The following is a 14,330-nucleotide window of genomic DNA, read 5'->3' on the forward strand; positions in this document are numbered from 1 at the left end:
TAATCCATCGCTAATATAAGTATGTTAGGGCTGTCAAAGTTAATGCTATAATAACGCGTTAACGCAAATTCTTTTTAACGCCACTAATTTCTTAAACACATTTAGGCAATGTGCAATTTTCAGGATGTAGCGGGCTCAGTTTTGATGCTAGAGTGGAGATACTGGTTTCACAGTATAGAACTAGAAAACCTAAAGAATCCACTGGTACCAACCTCCTCCTGAAGGAGTCTAAATTACGCTCCAAACTAAGGCTAAATTTTGGCGAGAAAAAACTGGCATGTCCATTTTCAAAGGGGTCCCTTGACCTCTGACCTCCAGATCAGTGAATGTAAATTGGTTCTCTGGGTACCCACGAGTCTCCCCTTTACAGACATGCCCACTTTATGATAATCACATGCAGTTTGGGGCAAGTCATAGTCAAGTCAGCACACTGACACACTGACAGCTGTTGTTGCCTGTTGGGCTGCAGTTTGCCATGTTATGTTTGGAGCATATTGTTTTATGTTAAATGCAGTACCTGTGAGGGTTTCTGGATCAATATCTGTCATTGTTTTTTGTTGCTAATTGATTTACAATAATAAATATATACATACATTTTGCATAAAGCAGCATATTCGTCCACTCCCATGTTGATAAGAGTATTAAATACTTGACAAATCTGCCTTTAAGGGACATTTTGAACAGATGAAAAATGTATTGTTAATTTGCGATTGATAGTGATTAACTATGGACAATCATGACATTAGTCGCGATTAAATACGTTAATCGATTGACAGCCTTAAAATATATTTATTAGTGCAGGTTGAAATAAAAATAAATGAAAAAAAATAGTGGCTGTAACTCAATCAGTAGCACCCCTGCAAAATCCACCAGATTCTGTCTGGTGAGCTGAATGGAACTCCAACACTGGACCAACATGAATTAAAAAAATACAATTTTTAGTTTAGAAAAGTAATATGTTTCCAATCTGCACATGTATCTTTGAAATAGCAATGTGTTAATTGCACTGACTTTCCTACCCTTGTTCCCACACAAGACTCAATTTAGATGCGTGTACGTGCGCCGAAATGTGTTTTTTTTAAAGAGGCTTAAGAGGCTGACTAAATGAATGGACCAATTTGCCTTTGCTCTGCAATCATAAACGTTTGTATGGGATTTAGGGTATCAGGGAAGAGTAAAGGAGAGCAGACATGTAATCAGAATTTTCTAATTTTGTCTCTGCTCCACTCTTCCCCTGTGTCTCCCTCACTGTACTCTCATTGCTTTTTCTATCTCCCTGCTCTCCCTCTGCTCTCCTTCTCTCCCTCCTCCTCCTCCTCTCTGCATTATCTCTAACCTCGGCTTTTCCTCATCTATTTACGCTCCATCTCCACAATTAACAACATCAGACCACTTTTGTTCCATTCTGTTGTGTAAAAGGTTCATCTATCCTGTCTATCTGGTTTTCCATCGGGTTTCATCACCTGTTTTCAGCTGCAGGTGAATGCTCGGAGCGGGCACCCAGGTTGCCACGGGAACCAGAACTGCCTTAACCAATGGGGTGTGCTGCCTGATGTCCGACAGCAGCTTGTCAAAACCGTAAACATGCAGCGCCTCGACCACCAAGGAGGAAATGAAGACAGTTTTGCCGCTGGTCACGTAGTAACCCAGCGTCACGTTGTGTGGGCTGCAGTCATCGTGTTCCACCTGTGACACACAGAGAGAGAACATTTAAGTTGTAGCCTCTTTTTTTTTTTTTTTACATCACTTACATCTGTATTTCAAGAGAGGCTGTGTACATGTATCCTAAAAATATGGCGATGCTAGAGGATTTGTGTTCTTATTTCAAAGCACATACACTTTAAAGAAGAAGCAGACAAACAGTATCAGAGGAGAAATCAGTGCTACCAGGTGGAACAAGACTGTACTGGAGACGAGGTGACGAGGTGCATCTTTTTCAAATCCATGTTGTACTAGCTATGGGTTTAGAATACAAATGCATCAGACTAAGGATATTTATAATCCCTGTTTTTTTTGTTTTTTTAAAGCCAAATCTGCCTCACGGGCATATTTTAGCTTGAGCCTTCAACAGTCATAAATCTGACTATGTGTCCTGGAAAAACACATACAGACAGCTATCGGTGGTGAGTCAAGACTCGTATTTCTGGAACCATACACCGCCCACCTTCCTCTACCCTCCACCTTCATCCACACTGAGCAGCTGTAGCTGCTGTTACTATGGCTCTCTCCTCTTTTCCTCATCCTTCTTTCCTTCTCCTCTGCATGCCGGCTGCCTCCGGCTCATCTTTTTACTAGAAAAAACACACATCCCTGTGTTTATTAATGTCTTTGTTAACAACTATACAGTAACTCATCCTGTGCAGCATCCATAACTGCTTAAATGAATGTTTAATAACACAGTATGTGTAATCATTTAAACACATTTATAAACCTGTCTGGGAGTGAGCTGTGCATGTGTATGTGTCATTTTACTGTTAACAAACAATGAAATTATAATTAATAATGTTTCATAATTATTAGTAATGCTATAATTGTATTGTTAGTGTGTGTAAGATGACATAATTAGTTTATAAATTCTATATTGTATCATAGCTGATAAGAGACGATAACAATTACATTCTGATTACATTAGTAAAGTATTTATTAACAGTTTATTGTTGCACACATTATAAAATGTGATATACTATATCAAATATTGATTACTAAATGATTTGCAAACCTTTACGATTTTTTTTGTAAAACATCTATAAACATTACACAGATAGATGGACCAGAAACCAATTATTAACCATTGACAAACTATTAACTAACTATCTAACTAATGTTTATAGATGCTTTACAAAGTATTTATTAACCATTTAAAAACGTATTATAATAATCAGCTGCAACTTTATAATAGCCATCCAAATAATATTTATAGACGGTTTACAAGTCAATTATTAACCATTAACAAAGTGTTACAAATATCTGTCTATGTAATGTTTTTACAAACACTTTCATTAAGGTTTACAAACAATATTTTAATCATTGACAGATACCTATATATATATATATATATATATATATGTATGCACTATGATGGAAACATTAGAAGCAATTAAAAACAGCTAGTGGACAAATCAGTGAAGTACTTTGCTTTTCCAAATAAGGACAAATGAATAGGTGGAAAGAATTGATTAGTGTTTGAATTGTTCATGTTAGGGCTGTCAATCCATACAAATATTTAATCGTGAATAATCGCATGATTGTCAATGATTAATCGTGATTGTTCGCAAATTATTCACACATTTTTTATTTGTTCATAATGTACCTTAAAGGGAGATTTGTCAAGTATTTAATCCTCTTATCAACATGGGAGTGGGAAAATATGCTGCTTTATGCAAATGTATGTATATATTTATTATTGTAAATCAATTAACAACACAAAACAATGACAAATATTGTCCAGAAACCCTCACAGGTACTGCATTTAGCATAAAACAATATGCTCCAATCATAACATGGCAAACTGCAGCCCAACAGGCAACAACAGCTGTCAGTGTGTCAGTGTGCTGACTTGACTATGACTTGCCCCAAACTGCATGTGATTATCATAAAGTGGGCATGTCTGTAAAGGGGAGACTCGTGGGTACCCATAGAACCCATTTACATTCACTAATCTGGAGGTCAGAGGTCAAGAGACCCCTTTGGAAATGGACATGTGTAAGTTTGGAGCATTATTTAACCTCCTTCGCAACAAGCTAGTACGACATGGATTCCTGAGGTTTTTGCAGTTGAATCTGATCCCAGTATCTTCACTCTAGCTTTACAACTGAGAACTGAGAAAGAAACTAGTGGCGTTAAAACAAATTTGTGTAAACGTGTTATTATCGTGTTAACTTTTGCCAGCCCTAATAATTATATATGATTACAACTATACTGTGTTATCCATCATTTATCAACTGTTTATACACCAGTTTGGATACTTCATAATGTAGGAGGACACATAATAGACAACAAATACATTATTAACACAAAACACGTCTTACTGTTTATAGCTACACTATAGTGTGTTATAAACCATTTATTAATTGTTTATATACCATCTATAAATACTACTGCTGGGGCGTTGGAATGAAGTGGAACCCATCTTGAAGTCCTTGTGCACCCTGCAGAAGCTGCATATTTCACCTTTGTTTTGGATACTTGAAAAACAGTGCTGTATCTAAAAAAGCCAACCAGCCCTGAGCTTGCCCTCTGCTGTCACTTCTTTCTCCCTGCCAACATTTTAAAGCTGTAAAACTGGCCAATTTTTGCAAGCAATTATGGTTAACCACATTGTTCAATGATGCAACACATTAAATACTGCTGCATGCTAATTTCATGCTGTTTGACAACCCACTATCCCTGCTGAAGCCAATGTTTGCCCATCAACATAGCCTCAGAACACCGCCTGCATATCGGGGCTTTTTAAAGCACTGGTCACTTGTATACCTTGCTGCTGCTGCAGCTGCTGTCTCACAACAGACTGATCCAGATTGTCAAATAATAGTCTACGTTATCTGATGGAGAGGATGAGAACTGAGGAGTGTGCGTGGGTGTGTGGGTGTGTGTGTGTGTGTGTGTGTGTGTGTGTGTGTGTGTGTGTGTGTGTGTCGCAGGAGGTAGATGAAAGTGGACTGGAACTTAGAGACACTGAGTCACTCCCAGTGCAGGCTCACAAACAACTGGATAAAAATAGCAAAAGCAGGCGGATGAAGACAGAAGACACAGACAGTGCGATGAAGAGAGGCAGGTGGACGGACAGAGAGGCGGGGCCGGCACAACGGGCCAACCGACAGACAGGCGAGACAGACAGATTGGCAGAAAATCAATGGACTTAAACCGAGGGGAGCGATCAGATAGGGGGAGACGGAGGAGGGGAGCAAAGCCAGAAATGTAAATATTGAGCAACGACGCAGGAAGACGGCGAGAGAGTGATCGTCTGAGAAAAGATGAAGAAGAGATAGAAATAGACTTGGTTGTAAAGGACAAATCAAAACGGAGACAAGAACTACAGAAGAGAAAGATCACTTGACTCCACTGAAAAAAAGGAGAAAAGAATCATTCATTCTGGATTTATTCTACATTATCATGTTAGTGTGAGAGAGAGAGAGAGAGAGAGAGAGAGAGTGTGAGTGTGTTTGTGTATTAACCTCTCTAAGCAAACACTGCCTGACTATTCAACAGGTTATCTCTATTCAGACTCAAACGCTGTCTGCATTAGTCACCTCTCTCTGTTCTCTTCTAGCACCATACAGATGAGCCCTCGTGAGGTGAATGAGCAGAAGGAGGAGGAAATGATGAACGCCGTAAAATATTGTAAAGTGATGACACACTCAAGAATGAGATATGTGCACACGTGAAGAGCCAACGCTGCGGCCAAATTAAAATGTAGAGATAAGATTATCTTATTAGCGCCAGATAGGAAAGCACTTTTACCCAGTGTAGTGAGGCAGACACTCATCGTAGTCATCCGATTTACGTGAAGAGCCTATAGACCTGTTGGAGTTGGTAGTGACTATATTGCATGCAAAAGTAAAATGTGTGTATTATAAGCAAAGCAAGCTCTGAAAACCATTTCATATCTGCAAATGTTCTGTACTACAGTGTTTTCTTCTGATCTAACAACCATATACTTCCATACAAAATGAACTGCCTATCAGCCCCTGCTTAGTAGCCATTGACCTGTGTTTAGTACCCAAGTCCAGTATTTACTAGCCCCTGACCTTTATCTACTAGCCACTGACCCAGGTTTACCAACCACTGACCTGCATTTACTAGCCACTGCTCTGTGGTTACACGCCATTGACCTATGTTTAGTTGCCACTGACCTGTGGTGAAAGCTGGGGTTAGCAGTTTATTTTTGGCGTTATTGGGCAAAAATGACATAATAACCTTTTAGTATATTGTAATTCAAGTGGTACCCCAGGGTAGCTAGTTTATGGAAAAGCCCTGTGAGATGACATTCTGTGATTCGAGGCTCTAGCTAGCGACAATATCGGCGAAGCGTTTCAGAGATGGAGAGAAAATGTTGCTAATAGGTTAGCCTTGTGCTAACTGTAACTGTGAGCTATGACCAGGACCACAAGGCTAAACTATTAGTACCATTTTCTCTCCATCTCTGAAATGCTCGCCAATTTTGTCAGACTCCCTTTGAAAGTCATTTTTTAGGTTGCTTTGCAGTGCAGGCAGTTGTTGCCAATGCTGGAAGAGCAACTTTTCCAGCAGGACATTCTTTTAAAGCCTTAACAACAGAGCCAAGAGGAGGTGTCTAGTTTTCTCTCAGACCACTTGAATTACAATATAAAGAAAGGTTTTTAAGGAATTTTTGCCCAATGATGCCAAATATAAACTGCCTACCCCTGCTTCAATAGCATGTGACCTTCACTTACCAGACAATGACTTTTGTTTAATACCCACTGATATTGGTTTACCAGCCACTGACCTACATTTACTAACCACTGATCTGTACTGACTAGGTGGCTATGTTTACCATTCATTGACCTGTGTCAATGTGCCATTGACTTGTGTTCACTAAACACTGACCTTTGTGTATTAGTTACCTGTAGTTACTAGTGACTGACCAGTGTGTACTTGGAGATATTCCAAGGAGCATGAGTAGGCAAATGACTCTGATAAAACTGCTTGTTATTATTCACTAACCATTGCTTTATGTTTACTTGTTGCTTACTTAAATGTACTAGTCACAGATTGTTTTGTTAGCCAGACACATAGATAGAGTTTATTGACATGTGGTGAGTTACTTCTTAACTGTTTTTATGAACTCTCCTAACTATTCTCTGAGCTGTGGTTACTGGTTGCTGACCTGAGGTAACCAGAGTTGCACTTCTTACCCACTAACATGTAGCTACTATAGCTGAATCTGTGAGAGACACTGACCTGTGCGTTGGCTGTAGAGTCATTCAGGGCTCTCTGCAGGGCGTGGCTCAGTCCTTTAGAGAGGTTTTGTTTCAGGATCAGATCTAGGCGGTTCCTACGTAGCTCAATGGACAGAACTGGGAAGGAAAAATATATGAAAATCGGAGCTCATTGATTGTGTTCGGCTTGTTAATATTCTGTGACAAATCTCATTTGACCACAATTGTTGCCTGGAATAATACCATAATGCCATGCTTTATTGATCCATCAGCACCATGGAGCTGGTAGGGATTCACTATCTTGCCTAAGGACACTTAAGGAAAGGTTAAAGGGGACCTATTATGTTTTTGTGCCTTTTCCTTTTCCTTTAATGTGTTGTATAATTGTTTGTGCATGTAAAGGGTCTGCAAAGTTACAAAGCCCAAAGTCCAGGCCAAAAGGAGTTCTCACCCCATAGAAACACTGCCCTGAACTGCCTGAAACGCCAGGCTTCTTGTCCTGCCATTTTATCTGTAACGTGGTGAGGTCACCAAGTCACACATTTGCATAACGCCTAGTTTGGCACGCCCTCAAACAAAGCTAGTTAGAGCGGAGTCCAAAGAGTTTGTTTCGATTGACCAATCACAACAGTGGTCCAGCTGACCAATCAGAGAAGGGGGAGGAGCTCAAGCAGAGCGTTTCAGACAGAGGGTGAAAAGAAGTGCTTGCAAGCACAGCCGGTATGAGAAAAGTAATGAGTTTTTTGAACATTAAAGCATGTAAACATGTTGAAGTAGAAACCAAAATACAAGTATAAACCTGAAAATAAGCATGATAGGTCCTCTTTAAATGTCTCCTTGGTCACTTTGCAGCTGTTGCGAACCCCAGTAAAGGCCTTAGTACTGCAGTATCACACCATCTCTGGTAAATGTAATCAAAGGCCACAGTCTCCAGATTCTTATTAAGTGTTTATCCTCGAGGTAAATCTGCCCTTGCGCTTGTGCAAGTTTTAATTAATTTATGTGTTTGTAATTACATCTTGGTCATAAGAGGTACATTGTGCCCGAGCTTCTGAAATGGCATTTCTCCTGTATTCATCATTTCTTTGTAATGTTTTTTCCAAAAAATGGCAAAAGCCTGCCTTTACATAATGTTGACTACATTCTAGGTAATTTCTTAAGGGACATGCAGTACCTGAAGTAACAGTAAAGGTTTTTCTTTTCTTTTTTTCGAAGAATCCCCCGATGTTTTAGCCATTCATCTTAACTCTCTTTACTCTCATTTCTTTATCTCCCACACGTCTAAAATTATTCCAATTTGAATAGTTTTTGAGAAATACATTATTTTTTCTCATTTCTTTTTCACCCATCATTTATCCAAATGATCACATTTCAATCTCGTACCTGTTCTGACCCAGTACTTCTCGGTCACGTTGCACGGTAGAGGACTTTCCTCTGCTCTGGTGCTGGACGGAGGTTCAGTGGTCGTGGTGGGAGGCGGCGTGGTTTCGATCGGGATGAACAGAGTGGTGGCAGGTACCTTTGTCGTTGTGGTTGTCGGGGTAGTAGTAGTGGTAGTGGCAGTAGTAGTAGTAGTAGTTGCAGGTGTAGTGGTTGTAGTAGTGGTTGGAGGGGTAGTGGTGGTGGTGGTTGGGGGGACCGTGGTAGTGGTGGTTGTAGTGGCAGGTGTGGTTGTAGTGGTGGTTGTAGTGGCAGGTGTGGTTGTAGTGGTGGTTGTAGGCTGAGTTGCAGCTGCTGTGGTCAGTTTGAGGCTTGTTGTTTGCTGTGTGGTTGTAGCAGCAGTGGTATTTGGTGATACTGTTACAGCGCTCCCATTGGTCACCGCCTGTGTCATCATCTCAGCAGCGGTCACAGTAAGAGTGGTCGTCGAGGGTGTCGTCATGGTTACCGTCGTCAGCTGAAGGCTATCATTGGTCACAGTGTCCTGGCTGGTGGGCTGAGAAACCGTAGTGGATTCCGATGGTGTTTGTGCTCTTGGTGTGGTGGATAAGGGTAAAGTTAAGGTGGTGGTGGTGGTGGTTGTGGTTGTGGTGGTGGGTGATAGAGACGAGTTTATGGTGGTGGTTGATGTGGTCATGTGCCGTGAGGTGTTTCTGGTGTGCACGGGCATGGTGGTGTTCCACTGATGGGTGGAGAAAGGGCTGGTGATGTTGGCGGGCAGCGTGACGTCGTGGTCGCCCACCGTGGACAGGAGGGACTCGGGGACAGTGGGGAGATCCCAGGCTGGCGGGCTGCTCACCGACTCTTCTGCAGGGAGGAAAACATTTAGAAATCTATGATATCAAAAGATGTCTAGTGATATTTGTCGACTAATCCCTTGAAAAGACCAAAACAAACAATGAATCGATCCTATCAACAAGTAGCATCTGTGAAGCCTGATCTAGCTTACTCCTCTGTGTCATGGAGCTGCATTGCTGTCCAAAACTATCAACAACAATGAGCAACACTGTTGCACTGGATGACATGTTCCTTCATTACCATGAACACACACTGTAATTAGCTTTGAGTCAATCCCACATACACCGTCCTGCTGCCATAAATGCTCACTAAACCAAATGTGTATTAATCAGCGGCTGGAAATAGCCCCCCGACAAATGCACTATTTACTCTCCATTGAGTAACGTTTGCCACAAACTACCGTGCCCTGCTGGTTTTACTTTCTTTTTTCAAAATGAAAGTAAGAATTAAAGGGCTTGGGATTGAGAGCCACAGGCAAGGTAGGAAAGTCTGAAAATAGTGAGAGTCAGTCTAACGCATTGTTGTTTTTGGTCTTTTTATGGCTTCATATGGCTAACATACTGTATATAACATGACATGAGACTTTATGATAGTGTCATGATAGTGCCCAGAGAGGGGTCTGACAATGAGGATGGTATAATAGCAATATGTTGTATTGTCTGCACTTAATGAACCCCTTTTTCCTGTTCCCATCTACACCTGGATTTGGAAGATCATTCATCCATCTGCAATTTTAAAGGGGAACTACGCCCATTTTCAAAATGCATTCATTTTATTATTCCTATGGTCTAAGACAGTCCAAAAATAATAGTAAACATGTACAACTTTCTCCCAAATCATAGTCTTTATATAAGAAGTGGAAGTAGTCGCCATGACGTCACCCATTGGTTTTGTGGACTGCCATTTTGAAGTCTCGAGTTTTTCATTTTGGCCGTCGCCATCTTGGCTTTTTTGCAACCAGAAGTGACACGAGAAGGTGGAGCTAAGTACAATCGAACGCTGAATAAGACATTTTCAGGAGACCAAAAAGGTTATAATGAACCTTCATGAACTGAAAACAAACTGTGAAAGGGTTAAAGTTCTACGACGAAATAATTGAACACTCACAGACCCGCGAGTGAATGTGACCTTATTTATGGTCTATTTGACTCTAAATGGGATCATAATTTACTAAATGAACATCATGCTGTATTGAAGAAGACTTGAAACTAGCGATTGAGACCATAATCTCATGTTTACAATGTTTACTGAGGTAATAAATCAAGTGAGAAGTAGGCTCATTTTCTCATAGACTTCTATACAATCAGACTTATTTTTGCAACCAGAGGAGTCGCCCCCTGCTGGCTGGTAGATAGAATGCAGGTTTAAGGCATTTTGGCGTTGGCTTCACTTCTCAGACTCAGAGGTTGCCCTCTGTAATGTACAGTATGTATAACTATTGCTCTTCAGATGTCGGTAGGAGGGAAGCTACTTAGCTGTTAGTAGCCGGGGGGGGAGAGGGGGGGAGGGGGGTAATAAACAAACATGGAGAAAAGGAGGAGGGATGCCGAGGTTGGTGCCGTCAGGTGGGACAACGAAACTGACTGAAGTATGGACAGCCCATACCGTCCTCTCTGTTCCACCCAGGAGCTCATCCACAACCCTTTTTTCTTTCTTTTCTTTTTCTTTTCGCAACACCAGACCACCAGCATCACACACAACGCTTCTGTCGCCATGATTGACGGTTGCTTCATCCGCCTCCCCGATGATGTCTGAACTCGCGCATGATCGTGGAATACGACGTGCGTGATTGGCCGTGGTCATACGTGTAGTCTTGCCAGTCACCTGACCAAGACACTGCAAGAGTTTATGGCGCTGTGATCGTTAGAGCTGACATGGTGACCATCGTCAAAGACAAACATATCGTGTAGTCTGATCCCGGCATTAGGTTATAAAGTCTGGAACTGCTTCATAGACAATGAAGGGGAGAGATGTTCTAGATGACACTGAGAGCACCTAGGGGAATGTTCCGAGTGTACGGGTACATTTTCTGTTTCACAACTGACAACACTACAATAGAATAAATCAGTCTCCCATTCATTGTCTATGGAGCAGCTCCAGACTTTGTACTGGATGACATCACCAGTTTGAGACTTACTCCTCTGGTTTCTGGCTTTGAGAGAAAGTAGCTCATGTTCAAAAATATTGATTGTACATTCCTAGGCCATGGAAATAACATATTGGAAATCTTAATGTAGGCGGTGTTCCCCTTTAAATACAGAAGATGAATTGCGCAGCAGTTTAAATTTCCTCATAGGAAATAGAAATCCAATTTTTAATGTGTAAACCAGAGGAGCACTTTAATGTCAAGGGGTTCATTTAATACGTCTGAATCACCTCTAGACAACACGGTGAAATAAGACGCATGTCGATGAGAGGTGTAAAGGAGACTGGAGCGAACAAGAGGAAGGAAATCAATGCTTTCAGACTGAAATAGATCCTCATCCCCTCTTCTCCTCCTCCCCTCACATCACCACATGTGTTGTATTGTGACTGTGATATGAATCCATGTGATAGGGAATACTGGATGACGAGATATTAGCTCGTCTCGGAGGACAAAGTGATATGTGGAGGAATTACCTTGTTGATGATGTCAGTGTTATTGTGACGATGGCGTAGCAGGAAGTGGGGAGACATGGAGGTGGTGGAATGGGACAGGACATGGTGGTGAGAATGACGAAGAGGACAAAGATGATGATGATGGTGATGACAACATGATGAAGGTGATGACAAAGTGATGATGATGGCGATGGGATGATGAAGATGATGGTTGTTTAGGTGGTTACGATGATAGCAATGCTGAAAAGTCACATTGAAAATTGAAAACTGATATTGTGATGGCAAACGGTTATTAAAGAAGATTGAATGAATAAAGATTACTATTGTATAGTTACTACTGTCATTATACTAATAAAGTTATTATTAGTATTATTATCATTATTGTGTGGAGGTGTGTTTAAAGGGACTGTTTGTAAGAATCAGAAATGTCTTGTTAACAGCGACAACTGTGGCCGTTAAGTCAACGAAAGTCAGCGTTCTGTTGCTCGCGCTTGTGCTCACTCTACATAGACATGAAGGCGACACACGTCAGCTAAAAGCACAATATCACTCTATATTTCAGCTGCTTGGCAGTAATGTTAGCTGACCAGACAAAGGTCTCTCCATGAATCAATGCTGATCCTAGTGTTGGCTTTTCCTGCCTCAGCCTCCCGACCGCGGCTGGAGGGAACAGGGGAGACACCGGAGTTTTGGTCAGAGACGATAACGTTTCTCTCTGTGGAGCCCCGTCACTTCACAAGACACGGGAAACCTCTGTTGGTCTGGAGGAGCTGCAGCAGTTATTTCTGCACAAACGTCCACTGTACATTCACTAGATATTCTCAGAGCTAAACTAACTCTTCTGCAGTGTGGAGTGTGCGCGCATGCACATGAGAGTGGAGCGAAAGAGTGACAACGAGAGCGGTGTGTGAGTGAAGGCAGGCAGAGGAGCAGAGTACAGCAGAGACTCCGGTCCTGGAGACCAAAGCTACGGTCTCCCCCGCGTCCTCCGACCGCGGCCAACACTGACGGGCTTCACTAGATACAACCAAGAGGTTTTGGTGCTTCCGTGTAGTTTGTGTTGGAGTCTGAGTCTGAACATCGTAGCCACACACGAGCGCGCATGGGACACCGACCCACAATGATTTATACGTGTAAGAAGTTACAAACAGTCCCTTTAAGGTTCTCTACTAAAAAAAGGTGAAGCTTGAACCAAACAAGTGAAGGCTCGCTACGCCCCAGCCCCTTATTTACTGTTGCGACACTGTCAAGCTCTCCGTTCTCACATGGAATATATTCAGTTTACAAACACATCAGCTGTAGTTGCTTCTCTACTATGCTGCCTCCCAGTCTTTCCTGCTTCGTTTTAAACAAGAATCGGTAAACGGGTCTTAAATATGTACTTGATGGCCGGATTCATGATATTGTGCTAAAAGACTTTCTCTGTCTTTGACTTGTCTTTGTCTTCACCGTCACAATTTTCTCGCGAGTGCCCGATCGGTACTGTGCATGTGCAACTCTCAACAGAGATGAGAAGGAAGCGATATAGCTCACTCCTTAGCTACTTCCATCATCAGCTAAAAAAACAACTATGTGTTTAATTATTATTTAACTGCTAGATTTAATAGAACGACGTGCTATTTGACTTGCTCCGGGGAAGCAGCAGGGGGGAAAGTAGGCCTGTACGGTCCGGTAATCTGTACCACTAAAGGATTCAGTGCCGGTATGCAGTACCAGGACGAGGGGACAGCAGCTGCCTGCCACACACAACCTGTCACTCACGATCGCATTTGCAACAAGAAACACATCTGCTAAAATCAGGTCAACATGCAGTTAGTTAGCTCTGCCGAGGGGGTTCTGTTTTTGGTTTGGTTTGTCTGTTTGTTTGTACGCGCATTAAGATCTTTTCAGATGGAGAGCGACACTCCGCCTGCGTACTCGCTTGGATCCACGGGGTCTGACTGCGCTCCTCATGCAGACAAGCGCTCCACGAGTAAACGCCAGGCGCTATGCGTGGCAACCATGGAAACGGCATCTGTGCACTACTGTAGGCTATGTATCCCCTCCTGCCTGTACAACTGTGTGGTATATGAAGTATCCCTAATCACAGCTCCATTTGTTGACACACGTGGCAATGCTGTTTCACTTTCATTAACATTGCGAGATAGGGCATCAGTGCTGCATTCATGTGGTGTCGGAATAATTGGAAATACGAGATCCCGACTGGTAAAATTCACACGAATGCCCCCTTAAGTCAGAACAACAACTCAAAACTTGAAAAGACTTGTCAGCATTTACAAAATTATTCTGCAGCACTCTCACCATTTAAATAAATCATTTTCTATAGGCTACATGATGTCAAGTGTTTCTCATTTCTTTCTACACAATACAGGCATTGAATCGTGTTTTCAGGGATGCATGAAGCTGGGGGGTGGGAAGGGAACAATATCAAGCGATGGAGGTTGAGGTAGCCTTGTACTACCGGCAAGAACTTCAATCTACTTTCACCCCTGGGAAGCAGCCAATCCTTACGGTTGACTTCTAAAGGCTAAGGAAAAGATAAGACCCTCCAGACTCTTTAAATGCAGAGTATAGCTCTAATTAGAGAACCATGCA

At 41.9% G+C, this 14,330-nt stretch overlaps 1 protein-coding gene across 3 annotated transcripts in view; it reads right to left on the reverse strand.

The window, feature by feature from the left end:
• Window positions 1–14,330, reverse strand: part of LOC141766917 (UPF0606 protein KIAA1549L-like) — a 183,751-nt gene that overhangs the window by 97,744 nt on the left and 71,677 nt on the right. For all 3 annotated transcript variants that reach the window (XM_074634110.1, XM_074634109.1, XM_074634108.1), the window contains exons 3-5: window positions 8,283–9,146; window positions 6,922–7,037; window positions 1,464–1,686 (exon numbers count right to left, since the gene is read on the reverse strand). In XM_074634110.1, the coding sequence (XP_074490211.1) occupies window positions 1,464–1,686; window positions 6,922–7,037; window positions 8,283–9,146 (1,203 nt within the window). The remainder of the gene's footprint in view (window positions 1–1,463; window positions 1,687–6,921; window positions 7,038–8,282; window positions 9,147–14,330) is intronic.

The sequence above is a fragment of the Sebastes fasciatus genome, chromosome 4 (assembly GCF_043250625.1).
Source record: "Sebastes fasciatus isolate fSebFas1 chromosome 4, fSebFas1.pri, whole genome shotgun sequence".
Lineage (NCBI taxonomy): Eukaryota > Metazoa > Chordata > Actinopteri > Perciformes > Sebastidae > Sebastes > Sebastes fasciatus.